Below are 27,634 nucleotides of genomic sequence, written 5' to 3'. Positions count from 1 at the left end.
AAAAACAATGGCCGTTTTTTGCAATTCATTTTTAATATTTTTATTTCAACAGTTAGTTTCTTAGGAAAACCCTTGAGGGATCTACAGAAATTATCCCTTGCTGAATTTAGAATTTGGTCTACTTTTCAGAAATGTATCCTGTTCTCAGTTTCCATCACAAACTGGAAATAAGTTGAGAGCACAAATAGGGAAAAAATGGGATAGCTCTGAAAAATGGCAAAACTGGTGAAAAAAAAATATTTTTTATTTTTTTATTCAGCTCTTCACGTTCCTGAAAGCTGGGAATACGGTGACTTTAGCACAGGGAAAAAAACACATTGCACATTTTTCCTCTTTTTTCCCCACAATGTAAAACGTAGCTATATTTTGGCTAGCTTCTCGATCCCTTGTAGGGAACCCTGGGTACCTTAGAATTCCCATGATGCTGAGGAAAAAGGGCACTCATTTGGCGTTAATACTTCATATGGGGAAAAAAGATATGTACGCCGAAGAGCAATCTACCCCAAATAGCCACAAAAGGGCTCAGCATTGGGGTGAAAAAGCCTCAGCAGTGGAGGGGTTAAAATATCACTATAATTATAGTAAGGCTCATTCTGCAAAATTTCAAGAGGGAGAGTTCAAATGACCATGCCCACCAAAATCAAACTTGTTTTCTATCAGCAAGGGCCAAGATCTTTCAATTGTAGAAAATCACCTTTCACAGCTTACCAAACAAACTAGCTTCGGACTAATTAGCACTTTACCCTTTGAGTGATAGGACTATCAAACAAGTTACTTACCTTCAGTAATGCATTATCTGGTAGAGACTCTATCCAGCTGCAGATTCCTTACCTTTGAAATTCCACAGGTGACTGGATCTGGAACTTTTGCTCGAGTAATACCCCTATGCATGCAGTCAGGTGGCTATGTTTGGTTACGCGTGGAGGAGTTGGCGCTGGATGTGACATTGCACCACCTAGGACGTCAGTTACTTAAATCATGACTTTCCACGCCAGGAATGCAGAGCCATGAAAAGAATTGGCACCTGTGTGTGTCCAAACTAGGGCCCTTAAATGGATCACCCTAACCCCAGCAGTGAGTCTGCAGAGTGGGGAGGCATGGGTGGGTGTAAGGAATATGCAGCTAGATAGAATCTCTACCAGATATTGTGTTACCGAAAGTAAGTAACTTGTTAATCTGATGAGTTCCCACTGCAGATTCCTTACCTTTAAATAGATAGCCAAGCCATATCGTCCTGCCGGTGGGCTGTGGACATATTTTTTAAACTAGAAAGTCCTGCAGGACCGAATGGGTGAAATGCCCATCCTTGCGGACCTGACTGTCCAGGCAGCAGTGTCTGGCAAACATGTGCAGGGATGCCCACGTTGCTTCCCGACCACAAAATAACGCCATGGTCGCAGCTTTACCCATTGGAATGAGCTTGTAAGCCCTCAGGAGGCTGCTTCTTCACCAGGGCGTAGCAGATCTTTTTACAGAGAAAGACTCAGACCTAAATGTTTCGTTTCTGTACTGCCCAACCTTTCTTTGCGCCCACATATCCCACAAAGAGTTGGTCATCCATCCAGAACCTTTTTGTGTGGTCAACGTACAACAACAATGCTCTTTTCGAGTCAAGTCGGAGGAGGTAGCACCACCTTGTAAGGAAATGCTATGGGGCTTAGATGACTAGGCCTGTAGTTCACTCACCCCCCAGGCAGATGTTATTACCACTAAGAAGGCAGTGTTGATGGTAAGCAGCCTTAATGGTGTAATGATATCTATATTTAACCACTGCTCCATCTTGACCACGGACTCCATTTTGTGCTTAACTTAGCTTCAAACATCATCACATTTGTGATGCAGGTATTTTTCCATGCACAACTTATGCAACGTGTTTTTCGCTCATGTTTTCACTCTTCATGCTTTCTCGCCAAGGGCAGGTACATAACATGGGGGAGTGAAGAGCACAGATGATAAGATGTACCAGAGGAGAATGTTTATGGTACAGCAAGGAACAGTTCGGTCTTGGAAGCGCACCTTGGGATGTGGCCAAATCTTTAACGTGCTCTTTCAAAGCGGACTGCTACAGCTAACGTTTTAATAACAACTTACAATATGGGTGGGGGGAGTTTCTACAATTCTCCTCCCCAGCTTGTTTAAGGTATTTAAGAGGGCAACTTGATGACTGGGGATAGATCGAAGTTGGATTGGTAAAGGGACGCCTTAGCCTGCCGTCACTCCCATTGTGGGTAGTTCTCTATTTCAGCAGTCTGGGTTCCCGGCTTGAAGTTGGCAAAGAGATGATGTCTTTACTTCACCCCATTGTGATGCATTCTTTTTAATTCTTATTTTTAACTTTGCGTTGCGAATAAATATGTAATCACTGTATATGCAGATATATAATCGAAGTAGAGTATTTTCATTGTTTGTTTCTATGATCATTATTATTCTACTACTATGGATATTTTTGGAAGTGCACTTGTGTGCTGCATTTGATATTCAACATATATGCCTTTCCCTGTACGAACCTTAAAAAGTGCTTTAATAAATTTCTCTCAGTCTGAAGCAGAAGCAAAACAAGGGGTCAACTGTGCTTCTATGTACAATATTTTATAAATCTTTGTCAACAGCAGGCGCATATCGTTTTTGTGAAGGAATGCCTGGCTGCTAAAATAACACTACAGACTTCGGGAGGAAGGTCGAAGGCTGTCAACTGTCACTGCTCAATCTCCTGATGGCGCAGAGTTGACAGGGTTGGGAGGAGAAATCTCCCCTGCTGCTGCAAAAGAAGATCCTCCTGAAGGGGCAGCCTCATCAGAGGATTGATGCTCAACTTCAGAATCTCAAGATACCAGACGCTCCGTGCCCAGTCCGGAGCCTCAAGGATTACTTGGAGCAGGTCGTACTAGATCGTCTTGAGAACTCTGGGTAGGAGTGATATGGGCGGAAAGGAGTACATGAGGCCTGAACTCCACTTGTGACAAAAAGCATCACAGAGGGACTGCCGCCTTGGAAACTCCAACATGCAATACTGCTGACACTGCATGTTCTCTTCGGAGGGGAACAGATCTAACCAAGGTTCTCCCCACTGCTCAAAGAGACCTTGCACCACCTTCAGATGTGGACTCCACTCGTGTTTCACAAGGCAGCATCGGCTGAATTTATCCACCCTGGCGTTCAGGGAATCTGCCAGGTGTGGAACCATCAGGGCTATGCGTTCTAGAGGGTCCAGTGACCCCCCTCCCAATCTTTCCCAATGCTTGGCTGTGAAAAATAAGCCTCTGGCACCTGTGGAGCCTGAAATTGGCCTTATGTGAAGAAGTTCTGTCTCCGGATCATCAGGAATTTGAATGGGGGCTGGCACTACCGGTGGATGGCAGGAGCATGGGCGATGGGACCAGCGCCAGTGAAGGTCGCCTAGATCCAGAGTCTCCTATCCCCTCCCCCCCCCCCCACAATATCCCCCTACTGGGGCTATCACAACATTTTGACGGAGTTGTCTCCAATAGTCCGGCGCCACATGTGAGGGAGTGCGGCCAGCCATAGAGTCATGTAGACCGTGGTTACAGTACCTTGGAAAACAATGAGGAAACAAAGACTGCACGGAGTGGGGAAGGTGAGGCATAGCAGAGGCCGGTGCAGCGTTGGTTCCTCACTGGGACCGGGGAGGTGAGGCGTCGGTTTCTTACTGCTAGGCAGGGGAGGTGAGACAATGGTTCCTTACGTTTGCAGGGGAGGTGATGCGGCAATGGTGCCTAGGCGTCAGTTTCTTACAACAAGGTGGGGGTTGATGGATCCAGTAGGTCAAGATGTGCGCCGTTGACTTCACGGTGTTGCAATCATATCAGGGGCCACAGCTGCTGTGCCAGAGTTGGGGCCATGGACGTTGTTGACAAGTCACTGCACTCATGCTGTGGCAGGACTTCAAAGGCACTGAGGCGGCAGCGGGCCTCCAGTAGACTGCGCGGTCATTGCTCTCAGCAGGGAATACAGCTCCGGTGTAGGCAGCAGCGCTGAGTCAGACGACGGGACGTTGATGCACTTGTTTCTTCCTAGTTACACCAGAATTCACTCCCAAGGGCACAGGAACTTCATTAAAGCAACACTTGGCAAGTCAGATATCTCAGCAAGAGAGCTCAGGCACAGGCAGGTGAAGTCTTTAATGGCCCCTGAGACTTCTTAACAGGACGCAGGCTCAGTTCTAGCCTTTGGAGAACCTTGGAAAGCAGGATGTAGAAAGCAAAGCCCAGTCCTTTCACTCCCAGGACAGAAGCAGCAGGCCACTACAACAAAGCAATAGGCAGAGTGAAAGTCCCTCCTATATCATCCATCTCTTCTTGTTGGCACAATGTCCCACAATGTCCTCAGTCCAGAAGTGTTCTAACTCTGTGGTGTAAGAGGAACAGTACTTATACCCATTTCTGTCTTAGAAGTAGACAAATGTCAAATAGAAGTCTTCAAAGTGCACAAGACCCTGCCTTTTCCTGCCCTGGCCCCAGACACACTCCAGGGGGTCGGAGACTGCTTTCTGTGATGACAGATACAGCCCTCTTCAGGTGCAAGTCTCAGCGCCTCGAATCACTGTAGCTCAGGAAGATACAACAGCCTGGTGATGGGCATCAGGATATGCAGAGCACCTCAGCTTCATTTGTGTGACTGTCCAGAGTGAATGCACAAACAGCCCATCTGTCGTCCTGACACAGATGTGTATTCAACAGACAGACACAAAATGGTTAAGCAAGATAATGCCCACTTTCTAAAAAGTGGCATTTTCAAACTTAGAATTAAAAAAACAACTTCACCAAAAGATGTATTTTTAAATTGTGAATTGAGACCTCAACCTCCATATCTCTACTGTAGGAAAATGCCTCTTTTAACATGGTCACCACCCGCCTCCCACCAACACACTTTCTGCCTGGCTTCAAGTGCATTAGGTTCCTGCTAACCAGGTCTCCATTGCCAGATCTCTTTCCCCCAAAACAGCCACAGTTTCCACATTGGCAAAACCTTTAGCACCCACTGTAAGTCCCTAGTTAATTATACTCATGGTAGCCAGGGCCTGGGGTACTAAAGAGGGTCCTAAAGTGCTGCAGCACGAATTATGCCACTCTAAGGGACTCCTCACCAAACACACAACAGGCTGCCATTGCAGGCTGCATGTCTTGGTGCAGACAACAGTGAAAATACGACATGGCATACAGCCTGTGTGCCATGACCCTAACACTGCATGCAATATATGTAAGTCACCTCTCTAGCAGGCCTTACAGCCAAAAGGCAAGGTGCGTTATATGGCATGAGAGCATATCTGCATGAGTGAGCAGGGAAGCCATTTTACATATCTGTGTAGGACAGAGAGTACTGCAGCTACATGATGGCTCCACTGAAGATAGGGATGTTTGGTATCAAATGTAGTAAAGTCACTCTTTTCCACATGGCTATCCCCACTTTTTAACTGCTAGCAGTATACTTGGACTGTTTTCACTGGGATCCTGTTAACCAGGACCTCAGTGATTGTGCTCTCTCACTCTAAATTTGTTTGCTTAGGACTTTGGATACCCCACAATTGACATACCGGTGCCCCCATTTAAGTAACTAGTATATGGTACTTAGGTACCCGGAGCATGGGGCACCAGGGGTTCCCAATGGGCTGCAGCATGTCTAATGCCACCCATGGGAGCCCATGCATGCACCCTTTTACCATAGGTCACTGAAAGTCACCCCCTATGGTAGGCCCTCCTAGACCAGATTTGCAGGGTGCAGGTACCGGTGTGAGGGCCCCCTTGTATGAGCAGAGGTGCTCCTACTAACTCCAGTTCCATTTCACTGGACTTTTTAAGTGCGGGGAAGCCATTTTACCTGTGTTCTGGACACAGGTCACTACCTCTTTGCATAAACCAGTTTGCACCAGTCCAGGGACCCCAGTGCCTGATCTGGTGTGAAACTGGATAAAGGAAAGGGGAGTGACTACTCCCCTGCTCATCAACACCCCAGGGGTGGTGCCCAGAGCTCATCCAGGTGGCCGCTTGATTCTGCCATCTTAACCCAAGATAGACAGAGGCCCCAGGGAGCATCTGACTGGCCAGGTCAGGCAGTGACGTCACACCCCCCTCCTGATTCATGGCCACCTTGCTAGGTGTCCAATCTCCCTTCCAGAGTTATTTAGGGTCTCCCTCTTGGGTGGGTCCTCAGATTTTACATGCTAGATTCCACCAGGACACCTCTGCATCATTTACTTCATCTTCTGGCACTGGAACCGCAACTGGACTCTTCAGGAACCAACAATCTGCAACTTCAGTGACAACTCCACTTTGCAAAATAGCTCCTCCGGCTCCTTCCTGCAACTGCAGCATTTCCCCGGCTGTGCATTCTCGGAGGTCAACAAGACTACAGCCTGCAAGAAGAAGAAGGAATCCCCCTTGGAGTCACTCACCTGCATCTGCATGCACCAACTGCAAAAAACAACCAGCTATGTGGATATGCTCTCCTCCAAAACTGTGTGGATCCTGCATCACAGGTGGTGGTCTGGAGTCATCCCCTTGGTCCTCTCTGCCAGATGTCCAACTTGGTAGATAGTAAGCCCCTGTCTCTCCTTGCAGGACAGTACCCCTGTGCACTGCACTGTGACTCTTCCAGCTACCAAGGATTGTTTGCTCCTGCTCCAAGAGATCCTTCATGCTCTGTGTAGCCCCGGCCCCCAGCACTTCTTCCTACTAAGCACAGTCTCCTCTCTGCTGCTCCAGCGACGTTGGACTCCTCTTCAGATGTGCAGACTTGGCCTCACTGTGACTTACTGTGCCTGCTGCCAGTGGGTTGCCTGTGGGGGATACGAGTGCTTCAGGTGACTCTCCAGACTGCTGAGGATCACCTGGGTCTCCCCTCCTTGGGTCAAATCCCCTGGGTTTTGCTGGTCCTCTTCAGCCTTGCCACTCAGCTTTTTTCATATTTTGCATTTGCCAAGGCTTGTTGGTGGTTCTCCGACACCATTGACCCACTGCAATCCGTCAGCCGATGTGAGACACCACCTGTATCACTTCAGGGACTCCTCTTCATCTGCTGCACTGTACAGTTGGTGGTCTTCTTCCCCCGTTGGCCTTGTCCTGCATCCACATAATGGTGGGTAGTGGCTCCTGGCACCACCGGACACTCCATCACGAACTGGACTTGGTCCCCTCCCTTTGCAGGTCCTCTTCTGCCCGAATCCACCTGTGGGTTCCTCCAGTCTGGTCTGGGTCCTTCACAATCCTTTCCCCAAGCCCCTCCTGTTAGTTGTGGGGAAAATCAGGTACTTACCTCTGCTCTCCTGGTCGCTGGGCATCATTATAATACTCACCTCTTGGGGTTCCTAATTCCTCCACCTCCCCTTCTAACAATTCCTAATCCTTGGGTGGGGCACTGTATCTCGTATTACACTTTCTTAGTATATGGTCTGGCCCTCCCCTTGGGCCCTCACTATTTTCTAATACTTTTGCCAATGCTTGTTGTTTTATGCTTCTTACTGATTGCTATTGAGTATATAATTAGTGTGTACTTACCTCCAGTCAGGGGGACCTCTTATAAGTATTCTAGTATTGTGTTACTATAATAAAGTACCTTTATTTTAGTAACACTGTGTGGTTCTTTCATGTGTGATAGGGTAATGGGTGACTATGAGATAGCCAAAATGGTGGTCGCGACGGATGCCTAAAGCGTGGGCTACGACTCGGGCTCACGAAAAATATCCTAACGGGCGCTCCTGGAGCGATGTTCGATGCCCGAGAAGTATAGCAAAACTGCCAGTGAAGTCAACGTGCCGTTGACAAGCCGAGCAGTGCCGCAAGTGGAGCTGCAGCGGACGGGGACGGGCGAGGGGCTTGTGTGAGCCAGCAGCCACGGCCTCCAGTAGTTCCCGGGGGCCGCGGAGGTGAGGACGGCACTGGAGGCCATCTACTGGGCCAACCAGGAGACACCGGCGCGAGCTGAGGTAAGCGGGTCGGAGGGGTTCTCAGCGGGGAGAGCCAGAACTGCCTACGGCCTCTCCCCCTCAAACAACAGCGGTCGCCGCGCTCCCCTCATTTCCCCCCCAACGGGGCGTCTCTCCGAGCGAGGAGTTGCTGTGGAGAGGATCGCGCCCCGAGGACCGGAGGCGTGCGCTACTCCTCCACATCTATCTTCGTGCCGGGGGAGCAGCTGGGGTAAAAGAGGTGATTTAGGCACGGCGCGTGCATAGAGGAGCCGCTCCGTGCCAGAAAATATACGCCTGGGTCCGGCAGTGACGCTTACAAAGCTGAGAGACAATAACCCCCACACTGCCCACATCGGAATTCTTCTTCCCCCCGTCAGCGGGGGCAATAGCCCCATATGATCTAAGCTGGGCAGTCAGGGGAGATCGGGGCCCACCCCCCTCTTCCTTTAATTAATTCTCTCCGTCCCCTTTGTCCCCGCCTGCGGTCAAGATTGCGTGGAAGAATAGTGCATAGGGCGGGTCAGCTGGGGAAACACAGGTCGCCCAAAACACCATCCCACATGCAGTGGCTGAACAACCCGGGGGAAGTCGATTACTCATGACCCAGGACACTTATTCATTGGCGGCAGTGCTAAATATTTATTTGCTTGTAACCCGCGCCGCTGCTGCCCAACGTGTTCATGGGGCAGCGCAGACGGCCTTGGGCTGCGCCACAGTGAGGAATCACATATTGTGAAGCAGGTGCGTACTAATAGTGGAATCCGACGTCCAAGCAACGCATAGCCACACCGCCCTGAACCACGAAAGCTGAACAACATAAACGCGTCATGGCCGGGAAATCCAAATCCGCGAAAGGCCAAGAACGAAACACACCTGGACCGGCACCAAGTGATCAACAGTTAATACCAACCTTACAGTCATTAGAAAGCGCACTCCAAGCCCACTCTACACAATTTGAAAAAGTATTGCAGGCGATCATGGACACTAAATCCTCTTTAGAAAACAGAATAGACACAGTATCACAAGACCTGAACCTACTAAGAGTGGACCGCCGCAACCTAGCAGAGAGAGTGAAGTCAGCAGAAGAAGTTTTAAATGAGTTGAACCCCACGGCTACGGACAATCAAAAACAAATTCAAAGACTAGATGCAGAGGTGAAAGTCCTATGCGGCGTGCTGAAGAAGCAGAAGGCAGATCCCGGCGCAATAATGTACGCTTCCTAGGGTTCACTGAGAAATTGGCAGAGCAGAGCACGGAAATATTCTTGGAGCAATGGCTAATTAAAGAAGTGCTAAATGGGGCCCCATCAAAGTTCTTCTCTGTGGAAAGGGCCCACAGAGTCCCGGGGAGGCCACCGGCTCCAGGCCAACCACCTAGACCACTGATAGCAAGATTCTTGAACTATAGAGAACACAATACAATATTACAGCAGTTCCGTAGCAAAGGCCCATTCCGACACGAGGACTCAGTTGTTAATGCCTACCCAGACTTTACCCAAGAGGTACAGAGACAACGCAACTCCTATGCGAAAATCAAACAACGCCTTCGCGAGCATAATATTAAATACGCCCTAATGTTCCCTGCTAAATTAAGAGTGATAAAAGATGATCGTGCCCAGATATTCACCTCCCCAGAAGACGCCTGGATGTGGTTGCACGCCAAAGGGCTGGCACAATCCCAAGAGGGCACGGGCGAGGGAGAGGAATGGCTTTCCTCTTCATCGCGTAAGCACACCAGGAAACAATCCAAACGACAACCCACTGTAAAACAGGCAGCAGAAGAAAGGGCAAAGGTGCTGAAAGAAACATCCCTACACACACAAAATAATTTTGAGGCACTACAGGCGGTTCCCATCGACAATACAGATTCCGACTCGATCAGCTCAGACTCCACGATAACAGAGGTGTTCAAGAGTCTGAAGCTCACCCCCAGATCTGCAGATGCACTGTAAATGCAAGCTGCCAGACTGCAACTCTACCCGAACTGAGTAATAAGTAGAAGGGCGGCAAAGGACAACTGTGAGGAAAACCACACAGAGGACGTAGCTGTCACCTATGAGTATCTTTTGAACAATTTATCTTTTTCTTGTTAACAATGGTTAATGACATTGTACATGTGGTGTGGGAGAGGCTAACACTCCAGGAGCGCCCATACGTATACACAGACCACGTCTGTGGAAGGATGTGAGCCCCGTATAAGAGCCACATCCGGTTGTCAAAATAGCTCCCCTAAAGGTATTCACATGGATACAGGTTTTCTTAAGTAGTAGTGTGTTGTGTAGCTTATTAGGAGTTTTTAGTAGTGCGAGAGAATTAGTTGGAGCGGGAGAGACAGTTAAGTTGTATATTATAGGTCAAGTCCGAACACAAGAAACATTGCTGCAGCTGTTAGTCTTAATTATATATTTGGTAGTGATAGTGGGGATCCGGACGGGTATTGAAATCTGGAGTGCGTCACATGTAGGTATACCACATAATGCTACATGGCTCAAAATTGAAATCATACCACACATGAATATGAAATAGTCACGTGGAATGTGAGGGGACTGGGTGCACCAAGGAAAAGATCTTGGGTATATGCCCGCCTCAGACGTCAGGGAGTTCATATCGCCATTCTACAAGAAATACACCTACTGGAGTCTGACTTACAGGAGTTGCGTGGGAAATGGGGAGGACAGATTATAGGCACAACATACTCAGCTTTTGCTAGAGGAGTATTGGTGTGGATAGCAGGTGGCGTCCCATATATCCAAACCTTGCATAGGATAGATCAAGGGGTCAGATACGTGGTAACAGAGGGGCAATTAGATGGGAGACAATTATCAATAATCGGGATCTATGCCCCCAACAGTGCGATAGCTGAGTTCCTGGGCACACTTACTCCAGCATTAATGGTAAACCCCGAAGCCCCGGCCGTCTGGGGTGGTGACATCAATGGCACACCAGATGTAGTATTGGACAGGTCAAACACACACCCGAGTGGATCGACAAATAGAAGCGCCAGGGGCCCATTGCTTACATGGGCGGGAGACATGAGACTTTATGATGTATGGCGCATGAGACACCCACAGCAGAGGGAATACTCATTCTACTCAATACCCCACAAAGTACACACCAGAATAGATATAATATGGGGAACCCTTGACATATGTCCACTGATTAAAAGGACAGAATACCTGGCCAAGACACTGTCGGATCACTCGCCGCTTAGACTAACCCTGAATTGGGGCAGGAGACACTCAGCAATCCCTATCTGGTGAAGGCAGGTGGAGGCTCTCCAGTATCAGGCGTTCGTGGAAGGATTGAACACAAAAGTGAGACCGTACTCAATAAGGACTCCACAGACACAAGAGCGGTAGAGTGGGATGCGCACAAGGCTGTAGTTAGAGGACATTGTATCTCAACCACCTGGGGAGTGAGACACACCCTCCACGCAGAGGTCAGCAAATTGGAAAAGGAACTAAGAATATTGGAAATTGCAGTGGCACAAAATGAGACACCATACGCAACACTAAAAGAGGCGCGTACAAAATATACTGAAGCGGATACACGTCTCCGCCGACACGATCACAAATATAATCTGATGCGCTTACAAACAGAGGGAGACAGATCGGGTAGGCTGCTGGCATGGCTCCTTCGTGAGAACCGTCAGCCGTCCCCCATAGGGACCATAAGGCTGGATGGAGGCAAAATGGCCACCACGCAAGAAGAGATTAATGGGGCGTTTAAGGAATATTACACGAACCTCTATACCAAACACACAGTATACACTGCCCAACAACTTGAATCCTTTCTTGCAGAATCACAGACAGGGAGACGCTGAAGGCTCCTTTAAGAATAGAGGAATTGGACTTAGCTCTAGCGCAGATGCCTAGGAACAAAGCGCCAAGAATAGATGGCCTCCAAATAGAATACTACTCCACTTATTCAAAATACTTAAAACCTCACTTGCTGAAAGTGTTCGAGGAGGCATGGACCTGCAAGCTATTGCCCCCAACACAGAGAGAGGCAATGATAGTGGTTCTCCCTAAGCAAGGTCGTGATCCCACAGACGTTAAATCTTATAGACCACTCTCGGTTCTAAATCTTGATTGCAAAATCCTAGGTAAAATACTGGCTAACAGGATAGCTCCCATTATACACACCTTGATACATGACGACCAAAACGGATTTATTCCAAAACGCAATACTTTTCTAAACATCCGCAGATTGCGGAGCGTCATGGGAGATACCCCTCCGGATGCGCATGATGAAGTGGTATTATCATTAGATATTGAGAAGGCATTCAATACACTAGGTTGGGTCTATCTGTTTGCCACTATGCAGAGTATGGGAATTGGCCCTAACTACATACAATGGGTACAGACACTGTACGCCAATCCACAAGCCAGGGTCAAAACAGGAGGGGTTCTATCCAATAGCTTCCCGATCACCAGAGGCACCAGGCAGGGATGCCCCCTTTCTCCCATACTGTTTGCTATAGCGATGGAACCATTAGTGACTCGAATACGTGCAATGAAAGATAGATGGGTAATCATCAGAAGTGGGCTGCACCATGTTATATCATTATATGCAGATGACACCCTAATATATGTGCGGAAAGGAAGTGAGGTGATACCCTCAGTGATCTCACTTTTGACTGAATATGGGGAGATATCAGGCATGGTAGTAAACTGGGAAAAATCATGTGGTCCACGATGAGAAAAGAAACTGCCCCCACAGGACGCCTAAAGTGGTGTTTTGATACATTCAAATATCTGGGGGTCCACATTTACCACAGAACCGAGGATCTTAGAGATGGGACCATGGGGCGCGCACTAAGCTCTATGAAAGGGTCGCTGCGTTTCTGGTGTAAATTGCCATTATCACCTCTAGGCAGGGAGGCGGTGGCGAACATGCTGTTACTGCCTCAGCTGTTATATTATTTCTCGGCATTGCAAGTCAAAGTCCCCAAAAGCTTCTTCCGGGATTTTAACTCAGTCCTACTGCAGCTCATATGGGGAGGGGACAGAGAACGTGTCGCACTTACCACACTGCAGCGCCCAATCAACGAGGGAGGTCTGGGCCCCCCCAACTTCGAACTCTACTACGCTGCTGCACAGTTACAGTGGATACTGAACTGGATACATAGACCCACAATGGCAGAATACACATGGGTGTTGGCGCGATTACATGGAGAACCACTGGTCACATGGCTAACAAACAAAACAGCGAAAAGGGCACCTGATAATCTGTTAATGGCAGTGGCACACGCATGTTGGAAGAGATACATACAAAAAGGTCACAGGCTATGCCCCTATTCATTCCCCTGGGACTATTCCTGGATGGGCTAACGCGGCTAGAACGCACTCACGGCCTGGACGGAGGCAGGTATACTGATGTTAGGAGACTGCTTTGAAGAGGGGAGATTAATGACATTTGAATCCATACAGGCCCTCACAGCAGTTAATTCAGGGCAATTTATAGCTTATTATGCTATATGTCACTTAATCAAAAAGACATGGGCGACTGGTACCAAGAACCAGAGATCTCCCCCACACTACATCATATGCTGCAATATGATAACCAAATAAAAGTAGTAACAAACTTATATAAAATTCTGAATAAATCCCCTGAACCTAATTTGGAGAATGTAAGAGAAAGATCGAATACAGTACTGCCAGACCCGATATCACAAGAGGAATGGTCGAAAGTACTATACCATACTCGGGGGTATTGAGAAATCCTAGATTCCGCTACACTGAGTTCAACTACACGCACCAAACATACCTATCACCAGCAAGGATTAAACGCATGTTTACTGGATCGGACCCAGCCTGCCCTCTATGTAATGCCCCACTGGCACACTTTTACCATATGGTCTGGGAGTGTGCCCAGGTGTATAGGGAGTGGAGTGGAGTGGAGTGGAGTGGAGTGGTACAAGAAGTTTCAGGATTGACGGGTCATGTATTAGCAGTGGACCCTAAATCCTGTCTGTTAGGTCTGAGACCGAGAGAAAAGAAACAGTTACCTACACAAGTTTGCAGACCTAGCGTTCGTGATGTACAAAAGATTGATAGCCATGAACTGGAAGCCCAGAGCACCAGATTTGAAAACTTGGCGCGCACTGACACTGCGCTGGACCCGTATAGAATACCAGGTATTACGAAAATTAGCAGGGGAGGGCCAACCACACACAGGATGCGAAACCTGGGAAACATTAGTAACCAAATTAGAGGCTAAGAATGATGAGAGACCACCATGAACTGGACAACGATACAGTACCAGAGATAAGTTAGATAGTTCTCGACTATCTCTAACATAACATAACAAACCAGACAAGCCATATCACACTGGCTGAGAGTGCACCCACAACCACAAATCACTGGTCTCCACAGCGGAAATCACGTGATCAGTAAAAAATCAGAACACGAACAATAAGTATAGCTACATCACACACCAAAAAAGACATCAGTCCGGCCTCCCCCACCGCCGCAAACAGAGCATGAAACAGCAGGGAACAATGCAACCAAGTAGTTAAAGGGGCGACAAACCAAGTACTACACTGCAAGACCCAGTAAACAGCCAGCGCAGACAAATATACTGAGTGATGCAACAAGACCTAAGTTATGTTATTTTTGTTTGAATGTAAACGTTGTAGCTGATCAATCGAATCCTACCAGTATAAACACAAAATTATTGTAACATGATCTGCAATGAAAATTTAATAATGCAAAACACAAACGCTGTGGGATAGCGTAACTGGATGGACGGAATGCGGAACCAATCAAACATTCACCCCCAGTCACAGATCTGGGTTTAATCCATCCATTATTTTGCTCACCATGCCACCCCAGTTTGAACCCAGCCATATGCAAATCAGTCTTGACCCTGTTCCTCATGGGAACAGTCCAGCCCGAACTGCCAGGCCAGGTTCTCCCTGGACCGGAAACAAGCATCCTGGGACCAGTTTCAGGGTTTCACCCCTCATCAGCCAGGCTAGCTTGAATCCAGTGGCACAGTGAGCCCGGGACCCACGTCTGGGCATACCCGGCGCACTTAGGGCGGCAAAAACAATGCAAAACACAAACGCTGTGGGATAGCGTAACTGGATGGACGGAATGCGGAACCAATCAAACATTCACCCCCAGTCACAGATCTGGGTTTAATCCATCCATTATTTTGCTCACCATGCCACCCCAGTTTGAACCCAGCCATATGCAAATCAGTCTTGACCCTGTTCCTCATGGGAACAGTCCAGCCCGGGTGACTATAGTGGTATTGCATAAGCTTTGCGTGTCACCTAGATAAGTCTTGGCTGCTCACCCACAGCTACCTCTAGAGAGCCCTAGCTTCCTAGACACTGCCTACACTTCACTAGAAGGTGATACCTGGGCCTAGTAAAGGGTGACAAAATCATAAGTGTTTAGACTGGGATAGTGCGCAGTCTAGGGCCCGCCCCAACCACTTCAGTGAGAACTCTTATTTCTGTCATAAGAAACACTAGGGTTATGTCCCCATGCTCCAAGTCGCATCAAGCGGAACCTGTGTCAGAAAGCTCATGAGGCTGCAGACCTGGGCATTTGTGGATGCGTTATGCTAGTCATTGTTGTTGAAAGTCCAATCGTGTTACATCAATGTTCGGTACAAGACACTGTGATGGGGTTGTGTCTTCTTTTACAGAAACCCAAAGAGCACAGGCTACATTTCCGAGGTTTCCATGGTGGTGGCTAGCATGGGTTATAAAAGCCAGCCATACCCTGGAAACGTGCTCACTATTAGTTGACTTTTCCTAGTAACAAGATTGGATTTCGGGAGCGGCTGCAGATTTTCTTCTTGTTCAATGAAATCGGAATTCTGGCAACATTTGAATCTTCAAGACAGCCTGTGGAACTTGAAAGGGCAGGCCTTGCCCTGGCAGTAAGCGTAGCAGGAGGAGGGAGGTATTGTATCTTTATTAAAGGCCACAAGTCAGGATGACAGAAAGGTAATTCCAAATTGTGAATTTACCTATGTTTGTAACAGACATTTCTCAAGAAAAGCAATATACTTTTGGACAATCGTTTGCACGTGTCTTTTATTGTTGATTAATCTGGGGAACATATATGTAATTCGCTCCCAACTCGCATGACTACTCTGAATCTAAGAGTGTCAAATAGATTCTGCACTATCCAATTCCTGTTTTTTCCCTTAACGCTACAGGGTGGTTGTTTGTGAGTAATATTAAGTGATTGGCATGCAATGTCACGAGAGAAACAATGAGCCTGTTGCTAATTACGAAATATTTTCTGATCTCTCATCAGTATTAATCTTGAGTGAATTAAACCCAAGGTCAAAGTAGTATGCTACAGTTGCACATAAGCAGATTTGTCTTGACTCTTGCGAGTAGAGTGTTCTTTTTGTGTTTGGTTGTTTTATTTTCCAGGTCTCCTTCCTCACAATACCTTTTCCAAACCCTTCCCCTCACCTGGCAACTCCAGACTCTGTGCTTTAATGGCCCTCTGAGTTGGTGATGCCTGGAGGTGGGCCTCTTGTTGAGCATCATGCAGATCCAGGGGAAATGCGACTGCTGACAGAATAGTGAGCCCACAAATTAATCTCCTCCCTTTCTGCACAAGAGCTTACAAAGATGGCCACCTTGGATGAACTTATGCAGGTGATCAAACAAATGTAGAGGGATTTGGCGAAATCTAAGAATGCTACAGCCGATTTAGTAATCAAGGTGGCTCAGTTACAAATTAAGGTGGCTGAAACAACCTGTGAAACAGGAGCTATGTCTCCTCCACTTGTAAAACATGGCGGTAAAATGTCCTTACGCAGCCCCTGACAGATTCTCGGGAGATGCAAGAGAGGAGCAGATTTTCCTTATCCAAGTTGAGTTGCATTTTACGTGCCATCCTAGTGCCTTTCCGGATCCACAATCGAGAATCGCATTCCTAATTTCATATTTGACAAGGGATGCAGCTGCTCGAGCAGTTCCCTTGGTGCGTCTCGATAACCCTCCCTTATATAACCAGTGACGCTTTGTGGAGGAATTTGAGATGGCCTTTGTTAGGCGTTCAGTCACCATGTCCGCAGGCAGAGAATTATTAGGATAAAGGCAGAGGAAATAAAGACTTGATAGCGTATCTAGCGCTTTCAAGTGGATAGTGGTTGAAACTTCTTGGCCTGAACAAAAAAGATCAGCTTTACTTTATAAGGGACTAAAAGAAGAATTAAAGAACATCCTTGCACAAACAGATCCACAAGCTACCTCTTGTATATACTTGATTAACTTAACTTTACGATTACAGCAAAGACTTTAGAAAAGGAAAGGTGATAGAAAAACGATCAGAGAAAAACAATCTGCGTCCGAATAGACCAAAAACCCAAATTTTGCGTTGGATTCTACTATATAACATATGGAGATTGGCACCATTCATCAACCCTTAACCAAAGAGGAAAAAGAAACACGTTGTCAAAATGGGCAATGTTTATATTGCAGTCAAAAAGGTCATTTCGTCAAAGAATGTCGGGTAAAACCGAAGAAAAAGTTGGACCCCAGTGTCATCTTAAAGAAAAAGGTGTCAATCCTAGAGAAAACTGAGGAAAACTAAAGAGCCCAAGAATCAAAGAAGGGGATCTCCTGGGTAAACTGACAATCCCTTCTGTGCATTCCTGTGCCAATCATCATATAGCACATTTTAGACTTTTGGCACAATTATGATTCAAAGAAATAACCAGGTTATCCAAGTTTTAGTGGATTCAGGGGCAACAGGAAATTTTGAGGCCCTGCCCAACAACTACGATTACCATGAACAGAAAAAAGGTCCTTGAAATTGTATACGCAGTGGACGGTGGTGTATTAGCTGTGGTCCGTGTAATCCTGCAAACAGCTCAAATACAAATTGTGAAGACGTTACAAAAACAAAACAGGTTGAATGTATTCATTTTGATGTGATTCAAGCTCCTCAATACGGTATAATTCTAGGGATGCCTTGGCTAGTTTTACATAATCCACTGATAGATTGGCAGGCACAAACTTTGCGATTCCACTCTTTATATTGTCAAGAATAATGTCCACATTCAGAAAAAAGTAGGGGAGGAGACTCTCAGTTGTATACAGCTACTGCAGCCGAAAAAGAGATAGAATTACATAAACAGTTTCTTTCATATGTGGATGTTTTTAGTGAAAAAGCAGCAATTACTTTACCACCTCATAGCTCGAATGACTGCCAAATTGATTTTTTGCCCGGTGCTAATATTCCCAATTCTACACTTTTCGCATTATCAGAAAAAGAAAACAAACACCTGCGGGAATATCTACATCAATACTTAGCTAATGGGTTTATCACGCCATCACACCCCCCGGTGGCGTCTCCTTTGTTCTTCGCCTCTAGCGAATGGCAAACGTCGAACTTGCATTGACTATAGAGCTTTAAATAAAATTACGATCAAGAATAAGTACCATTTACTACTGATCCCGATATTATATCAAGTAAAATCTGCGGTAATCTACACCAAGCTCGACTTACGTGGTGCTTACCATTTAGTTTGCATACGAGAAGGCGAGGATTGGAAAACGGCCTTCAAAACTCATTATGGTTTGTTTGATTATTTGGTAATGCCATTCGGTCTGTGTAATGCCCCAGCAGCATTCCAGTATTTCCTAAACAATGTCTTAAGAGAGTATTTACACTTGTTCGTTATTATCTACATTGATGACATCTTAATATATTCAGAATCCAAAACTATCCATGAGGAACATGTAAAAAAAAAGGTACTGCAAGCCCTAAGAACACATCGCTTGTACTGCAAGTTAAGTAAATGTAAATTCCATACTAAGCAAGTAGAACTCTTGGGCGTAATCTTAGCACCCACTGGCATGCAAATGGCAGAAAGAAAGATCCAAGCAGTAGCTGAATGACCCACGCCAAAATCTGTGCGATATACAAAAGTTTGCAAATTTTAAAAAACATCCATTCATCAATTTGGCAACCTATTTTCTCAAAGGTAGATCCCAATACTAAGTTAAGAAAAAAAGTAGATTTTGATTGGTCCTAAGAAGCAGACACAGCTTTTCTGAACTTAAAAGAAGCTTTTACATCAGCCCCTATTTTAGCCAATCCAAATACAGAACGGCCGCTATAGGACCTATTCTTTCTCAAAACCATCAAGAAAACAGGTCAACTGCATCCAGTGGCTTATATGTCAAGGAAACTTAACGAAGCTGAGCAAAACTACACAATTGCTGAAAAAGAATTACTGGCATTACTCGGTGGAAGACACACAATAAAAATAACTGTGTCCTCTGATCACAGAAATTTGCAATATATGAGCTCCACAAAAGTTTTAACTCCTAGACGATAACGATAGATGATATTCTTTGTAGAGTTGGACTTTATAGTGACTTTCAAGCCAGGAATGGACAATCGAAAAGCAGATGCTTTATCCAGGCAAGATGCATCAGCCATACATGGTGAGGGGAAACCAATGCCTATTGTAACATCTTCAAAAGTCCTAAGTTTAATAGCTGCACAGTATTTGTTTTTTATATAGTCTGTAACCATTTTCGTATCAAAGAATGGCTTAGCTGGCTAAAACAAGATACCAAAAGGTCTATTATGCAAGGTCTACCTTTACATGAATCTCAAGTATTTATACCCACTCTAGTATTAAGACAAACCGCTTTTCATTTGTTACATAGTCCACTGGCAGGACATCGAGGCGCACAAAAGACAACTGAAATAATGAAAAGATACTTTGGTGTCCCACTTTTAAAAAATAACTCATAAATATGTTGCAATCATGTGAAGTCTGTGCAAGATTTAAAAGTGATCACAGTAAATCCAAAAGGCCTTCTGCAACCTTTGCCTACCCCCAACATACCCTTGGAAACACATCACAATGGATTTTATAACTGGCTTTCCTGAAAATACAACATATGGTAATCTTAGTAATAGTGGACATTCTCACAAAATATGCCCATTTCATCGCATATAAAAGTCTCCCAACATCTGATAAATTCGCAACTTTTATTCCCTGGTATATAGTTCGTCTCCATGGATTACCAAAAGTTATTTTATCTGATTGAGGCACCCAATGTTCTGAACGCTTTTGGCAAACATGGTGCAAGGCCTTACACATTGATTCCACACTATCGACAAGTTACCATCCCCACACACGGTAAAACGGAGAGGATAAACCGGAATTTAAAATAATCCATGCAATGTTATCCAGAAGATAGCCCTACATCCTGCTTAGATCTCCTGTGGCTAACAGAATTAGTTTATAATAACTCTCACCATTCCTCAACAGGTTCTTCCCCATTCTTTGGTCTATATGGCTGTCATAATAATACTTTACCAGTGACACTTCCTACCTCAATCCATACAACACCAGCAGTTAAAGATATGTTGACTCATATGAGTCAAATACATTCTCATTTACAACATGCAAAAGCTAAGTATAAGACACAATATGACAAAAAACATTGACCTGGCCCAATATATTATCATAAGGACAAACTTTGGTTATCTACAAAACGTTTATCTTTAAACACAGAAATGTATTTCACCATTTATTCATAGGCCCTTATGAAGTGGTTCGTCAGGTGAATGCAGTTACATATAAACTGAAGCTTCCGCCATTGTTGCATATACATCCAGTATTCCACACTTTCCTTCTGAAACCTGCCTTGTCCCAATGTTCTGAACGTCCTGCTCCTCTTTCAGTTCAAGGACACTGGGAATACGAAGTACTGTCAATTTTGGACTACTGCTACAGGGGATCAGCTCTTTGGTACTTGGTATACTGGAAGGGCTAGGGCTCAGAGAATGACTCCTGGGAGCCAGAGGGGCATATACATGCGCCTCGTTTGTTTCAACTCTTTCACTTCATGTATCCCGATAAGCCAGGCCCTAGACCGCGCTTGGGAGGCGAGCGGAACAAGGAGGGGGGGGCTGAGGAAGTACTGTTAGAATTAGGATAGTGTGCGGTCCAGGGCCTGCTCCAACTACTTCAGTGAGACCACTTATTCTTGTCATAAGACCAAGTAGGGTCATGCCCCTGTGCTCCAAGTTGCATCACCAGAAGCGGATCTTGTGTGAGAAAGCTCATGAGGGTACGGGACCTGGGCATTGGTGGATGCGGTGTGCTTATCATTGTTGAAAGTCCACTCGTGCAACATCAATGTTTGGTACAAGACACGGGGAGGTCTCTTCTTTGATAGAAACCCAAAGAGCACACAGACTACATTTCCCAGGTTTCCAAGGTGGTGGCCATCTTGGGCGTGGCAGTGTTATAAAAACAGCCACACCCTGGAAACATGCTCACTATTTGTTGATACTTCCTGTTGATGAGGTCAGATTTCGGGAGCTGCTGCAGCTGCTCTTCTTGCTTCCTGGAATTGGAATTCTGGTTTCCGCTTCAGGGCTACTATTTTCTTGCCTCTGAATCTTCGAGACAGTGTTTGGAACTTAATTGAAAAGGTCAGGCCTTGCTCTGGCCAATACCTGCACCCAGAGGGCCCTTGAGAGTTGCCCCCTGAAAACCTACCAGTTACTGGTGTGTTCACTGACTGGTCCTGGCCAGTTCAGCCACTTTAGCCCCAACTCTGACCCCCAAGGTGGAAGCCAGTGCTCTGAGGGCCAGAGACAAACACCTGTACTAGGTGGGGGTGTTAGCACTTCACCCAGGTACGATGGACATTCCTGGATGGAAAGCTTCAATGGCATAGCCACCCAGGTAATACGATACAGGTCTCTCCAGATGGCAGAGATGACCTACCCCTGTCCTGACCACACGTTTGGCAGCAGAACAGGAAAGAAAATTAGGCAGATTAGGTGTGCCCACTTCGTGCCAGTCCCACCCCTAAGGTGGACGACAGAAGAAGACACCACTTTTTAAATTCCTCCATCTTGGTTTGGAAGAAATTAGGACACTAGGGTTAGGGATATGCCCACTTCCCAGTGGAAGTGGTTATTGAAAGGGTGTAGTCATCGTAAAGGTGGGCAACACATTGGCTGCCACCTGGCACTCCCTGTAACGCCACCAAAGTGAGTATTTTGGTGGTACCCCTGAACCCTAGAACTAAGATTTTGACGATATAAGAAGAAAAGGATAAAGAAGCGGTGCACCCAAAGAAAAGTAGAAGCAGTAGCAGTTGACGGGGTACCAAACCCGCCGGCCTGTCTGCACTCCTCGAAGGACTCTGCACCAGAAGATGCCTCGTCCAGCAGCCGAACCTCCAGAAACCTGGGAGGACTGTGTCTTCGAAAAAGACTCAAGTCTTGCATGAACAGAGGAAGGTGCAACACACCTTTCCCTCCCCTCAACCACCTTCTGCCATTATGGGACTCCCATCAGTGGATGGTCTCTTGGTACAGACCAGGTCCCCCCTGACTGTGCCCCCTCTGAGAGCAACTGAAGCACTGGGGCAGGAGATGGGGCATCTAAGGCCTTTGCCCACTCCCACCCCCTAGTCATGGTAAGGACATGGGACCACCCCCCTCCCCACCACCTCACCTCACTGGGACCTGTCTGAGGTACTGCAATCCTTCCCCTCACTGATGGGCAACACCTGAGCCACTTCTCCTACGATTACTCCCCAGTGCCTCGTCAAACCCTCTGGCACTCACCTAGAGGTCTTCCTCCAATGCAAGCACCTGGGGTCTGAGAACTCACACTCCCAACAGGTGTTGGCATAGCTCTGGAAAACCATGATTGAAAATATGCTTGCCAGCAATCAAACTGTACAGCTCATTCAGTGCCTTGAAAAAGTAACCCACATCATCCCCCAACTGGTTAGACAGTGATGACTGTCCCTGAAACTCAATCTAACCTTCTCTGGGGTGACGATATACTCCCATACCAAGGCTTCCACTACACCTCTCCCTATCACTCCCTTCTAGAGCCAGTAGTGTGTCCCTCCCACCACCAGAAATATGACTCCCCATGCCAGTGCCCCAAACCTCCTCAGGGACCCTCCACACCTCTGGAACTACCTCATATGTCTGACCCCACTGGTGTATGTCACCACCCCTCCTTACAAACCAAGTCTCTGGGTATGTGGAACTTTTCTTCAGTAATGGGCATGGTACTTTCGCTGCCACCATCTGAGCTGAACTCAGCACTCCTGGCTTTCAAAGTCCAGCTCCTTCAGACTGAGCTCATGAGCTAAAAGAACTTTCTCCTCCTCAAAGGCCAGTCTCATTTACTCTAAAGCTTTCTCTCTCTCCTGCTTAAACCTGCGCTTTACCAGCTCCAACCTGAGCTTCCTAGCTCTCCGTCTATTCTTCAGCTCCTCTGGAGACAGACCTGGCAAGGAAACACTACTACCAGCTCTAGAGGGCGCTCTTCCACCATGCAGGTTAGCCCCCGCCCCAAAGGCAATGCTGGTTCCTCCAGCCATCCCAGGTGCAGACTTTGCACCTCCTCCACAACACCACTCCCATCCTCTGTGTGCTCACCAGCCTACTTGGTTGCCAAACAGGACCTCAGCACCATCTGCAGATCTTCCCCCCTAGTGAGGCCTTTAGAAGGACATTTGAAATTCCTGCACAACTTTTTGAGCTGAGGCACCATATAGGTTTCCAACCTTTCCTGCTCAAACACCAAATCTGCAGCTACCACAGATGACTCACCAGACAGACATGATTGTGGCCAAAACTTAAGAGAAGCAAAAAGAGAAAAAAATATTAAGGTGTAATGGTCTGCGATATGAAGTAGTGCACACCAATAACCGTATGTTACAAATACAAGTCCTGTCCTCACCACTGATCACCAGTTTTAGAAATGGGGTCTATAGTTGGCAGTGGTTTGCATCCTGTCCAAGTAGGGACCCTCACACTTGTCAGGATAAGGGAGTCACACAGCTAAAATAACCCCTGCTCACCCCTTTGGCTCAAGGATTCAGGCTTATCTCAGAGGCAATGTGTAAAGTATTTGTGAGTGGTGTCAGAGGTCCAGTACTTACACCCAATTCTGTATTTGAAGTAGGCAAACTTCAAAGAGAAGTCTTTGTAGTGCACATGACCCTGCTTTTCCCTGCCCTGACCCCAGACACACTCCAGGGGGTTGGAGACCGCTTTGTGTGAGAACACGCAAGGCCCTATTCAGGAGCAAATGTCAGCTCCTCCCACCACTCTAGCTCAGGAAGACCCACCAGCCTGATGATGGACCATCACGATATGCAGTGGACACCTCAGCTCCCTTTGTGTGACTGTCTAGAGTGAATGTACAAACAACCCAACTGTCATTCTGACCCAGACATGTATTCAGCAGACAGGCAGAGACACAGAATGGTTAAGCAAGAAAATGATCACTTTATAGAAGTGCCATTTTCAAATTTACAATTCAAAAACCATGTTCACCTAAAAGATGTTTTTTTTTTTTAATTGTGAGCTCAGAGACCCCAAACTCCAGATCGCAAACTGCTCCCAATGGGAAATTGCACTTAAGATATTCCACGGCAATCCCCATGTTACCCTATATGAGAGATAGGCCTTGCACTAGTGAAAACCAAATTTAGCATTATTTCACTATCAGGGCATGGAAAACACACCAGTAAATGTCCTACCTTTTAAATACACTGCACCCTGCCCATGGGGCTGCCTTGGGCCTACTATAGGGGTTCCTTACATGTAGTAAGAGGGACGATTTGGGCCTGACAAGTGGATGCACCGGTCAGGCCGAAATGGCAGTTTAAAACTGTACACAGATACTCCTGTGGCAGATCTGAGAGATATTTACAAGACTACTCATTTGAGTGACACAATCAGTGCTTCAGGCTCACTAGTAGCATTTGATTTACAGGCCCTGGGCACACATAGTGCACTTTACTAGGGACTTCCTAGTAAATCAAATATGCCAAACAGGGAGAAGCCAATCACCAATACAATTTACACAGGGAGCACTTGCACTTTAGCACTGGTCAGCAGTGGTAAAGTGCCCAAAATCATAAACCCAGCAAAAACAGGTCAGAACAAATAGGAGGAAGAAGGCACAAAGTTTGGAGATAACCCTGCAAAAAGGGCCAAGTCACACAATCATAAACATGAGCAACACACAGCCAAGCCACAAGAGAAAAAAAAAACTGTTTTAGAGTGCACTCACCTCAAGCCTTGTGTAGCAATCTGCGATAAACTTCTTGTGTAAAAAGACCGAATCCTTAAAAGTGATAACATCAAAATGTTAAATGAAACAGATATAAACATACAATACTCTCTGAAAAAATGTGTTCTTAAAACTGTGAGCATATCCAGTCATAACTCTACCTTTTTAAGCCTTGGATTAAGGTTAATATAGCTATAGTTGATGATCAGCTGAATGGCTTCGTTTGCTATCTCTTCATCAGGTGATTCAACAGCAATTTTCCAGATGAAATCCATACCAATTAAATCAACTTTCTCTACATGCTGTGTTCAAGAAAATGAAGATTAAATATGTTAAAAGTCACATCTTATCTCATGGGCATAATGCTACATTCTTCTTCATTACACTGCACTTTACTGGAGTTACACTTGCTTGGAATCATTGCTAGGGCAAAGTAAACATGTTCTACTACATGTGAGGGCCATTTTCAGCCAACAACTTACAAGCAAATACTTTAACAGATAAGCAGATTTATATAGAAATCAAGCTCACTTTGGAAAGAAAGTGTGATTAGCCCTTACCGCTTCAACACAAAGAAAAAGTAAAAGTAGATTAAAAAAGAAAGTGAAAGCAAAAAGACATCTACAACAATCAAAGGCTTCCGGGGAGGATGGTGGGCGCATGTGACCCTACAGCACTACATGCCATGAACAGATGCTTACAGGGTAACATTTTCAGTTTGCCTCATGCGTAGCTGTAGATACACACGCTCTGCATAAAATGTAAAGCTGTTCTCCCTTAAGAGGTGGCTAGCCAGAAGATGCCGCACAGTACAGAGCCTGGTCCACTTGAGCTTGTTGGTGTGCTAGGTCATCCACACAGTAGTGTTCGGTAAATGTGTATAGTGTGGACCAGGTAGATGCCTTACAGATGCAAGCTATTGGGATATTACCCAGAAAGGCTATGGAGACAGCCTCTGTATGTGTAGAATGTAGTGGTAGTAAACTTTATTGCATAGTTAATTAAAACCATTGCATATCACGAAAAATAAAACCATAGAGTACACAGCATATCACGTAATACCAGCTAAAAAGTTAAAAATAAGTTACATATAAAACGTTAGCAAACTAAACGCATCTGGCTCGGTGGTATTTGTTTAAAGCTGGTGCCTGCATCCAGGATGAAAGGGACTTTGTAGGCCTGAGGCATTTTAAATAGTGAGGGGGCTTCACAAAGCTGTCCATCATATAGTGCAGCTACCTAGAGTTCCGAAATGCAGCAACAAAAAGGGTTTGGGGGTAAAGTGGCTTGTGCAAAACCTTTAGGATGGGGGCTCCAACAGCCTAGGCCGGTGGTTCCCAACCTGTGGGCCGGGGACCCCTGGGGGTCCGTGACTGCTCAGAAAATGCAATAATATTAGGTTCCAACTATCAGTAATGACTCAGTGGGGGTCCCCGGATTCCAATAATGATTCAGTGGGGGTCCCCGGGCTCCAGTATTGATAAAATGGGGGTCCACAGAAGTCAAAAGGTTGGGAACCACTGGCCTAGGCCAAGATGATGCACGCATGTGTGACAACAGCAATGCAAAAGCTTGTGAATATAGCTGCTGTGGGTGGCTGAAGATCTTGAGAGTTCAAATCAGGACACACCGCTATCCACCTATTGCTGCTTTATGGAGACCTGCACAATACATTTTTCAAATCGGGAGATCAGATGGGGGCCACCGGAGGTGAAAGAAGCCATCACAGCCTGCCTCTGGGAGTAAATTCTCCTTTGATTGAAGAGTTGTTGTTTTTCTTTTTTTTTTTTTTTTTTTTAAGCAACAGTCACGTTTCCTCCGACAGACCTCTGCAGCTGCACAGTATGTGTCCCATGTTTTGTGGAACCATGCCGCATTATCTGCAGGTCCTCGTATTAACTCTGAGCCATTGTGGAAGGTGCTGGGACCAAGGAATCAGACTGAGACTGTTTCAGAAATTTTTCTTCATCACTCTTGAGAAACCGGAGCTTAGATATTTCTGGGGTGTCAGTTTGGTATATGTGTGCAGCACCGTCCAGGTATGAGCTCTGGCCACGATGGCAGCCTTGTCTTTCACCAGGGATTGAAGCCTGATGGTCTTCCACACTACTTTTGATTTTTACCACAGTGTGGCTAACAGGGGTTTCCCACAGCTGTTAGCCCGGACTTGAGCAGGGAGCCATTGAGGTAGGTGCCAGCAAGGGATGACTCCTTCTGTTGCAGCTCCGCCACAGGTAGTGATTTCGTGATCCAGGTGGCGCCCTCCTTATTTTATCCCAGAAGATAACGATAGGATCTTGCCGTGCCAGGGCCTGTTTTGTCAGACCAAACTCCAGCCTAATCTGCGCGGGAGACGTGCACTTTGGCAGGCTGAAGATTATTCTGAAGGCTTTTCGACTATGCTGTCCAGAGTTTTTGCATCTCTACCTTTGTAGGGTTTGCTGCCATAAGTTAGTGTTGGTAAGAGTTTGCTAGCAGTCCCTGCAGAAGTGGAGAGAGTCCGCTTGTTCAGCTTTGCCTTCAGTGTCCCAAATGAGACTGCCAGTGACAGCCCTCTCCATTTTGTCAGTTCCCTCTGGCATGTAAAGTTGCCTTCCTTATGGTTGTATTGTGGAATTCTACATTCGAGGAGGGCGGTTGG

The 27,634-nt window shown here is 46.3% G+C and overlaps 1 protein-coding gene across 2 annotated transcripts in view; it reads right to left on the bottom strand.

Moving 5' to 3' along the window:
• Nucleotides 1-27,634, bottom strand: part of USP24 (ubiquitin specific peptidase 24) — a 1,409,949-nt gene that overhangs the window by 1,085,839 nt on the left and 296,476 nt on the right. For both annotated transcript variants that reach the window (XM_069232604.1, XM_069232603.1), the window contains exons 21-22: nt 25,155-25,295; nt 24,994-25,047 (exon numbers count right to left, since the gene is read on the bottom strand). In XM_069232604.1, the coding sequence (XP_069088705.1) occupies nt 24,994-25,047; nt 25,155-25,295 (195 nt within the window). The remainder of the gene's footprint in view (nt 1-24,993; nt 25,048-25,154; nt 25,296-27,634) is intronic.

The sequence above is a fragment of the Pleurodeles waltl genome, chromosome 4_2 (assembly GCF_031143425.1).
Source record: "Pleurodeles waltl isolate 20211129_DDA chromosome 4_2, aPleWal1.hap1.20221129, whole genome shotgun sequence".
NCBI classification, from domain to species: Eukaryota; Metazoa; Chordata; class Amphibia; order Caudata; family Salamandridae; genus Pleurodeles; species Pleurodeles waltl.
This window is presented reverse-complemented; position numbering and strand designations above follow the sequence as displayed.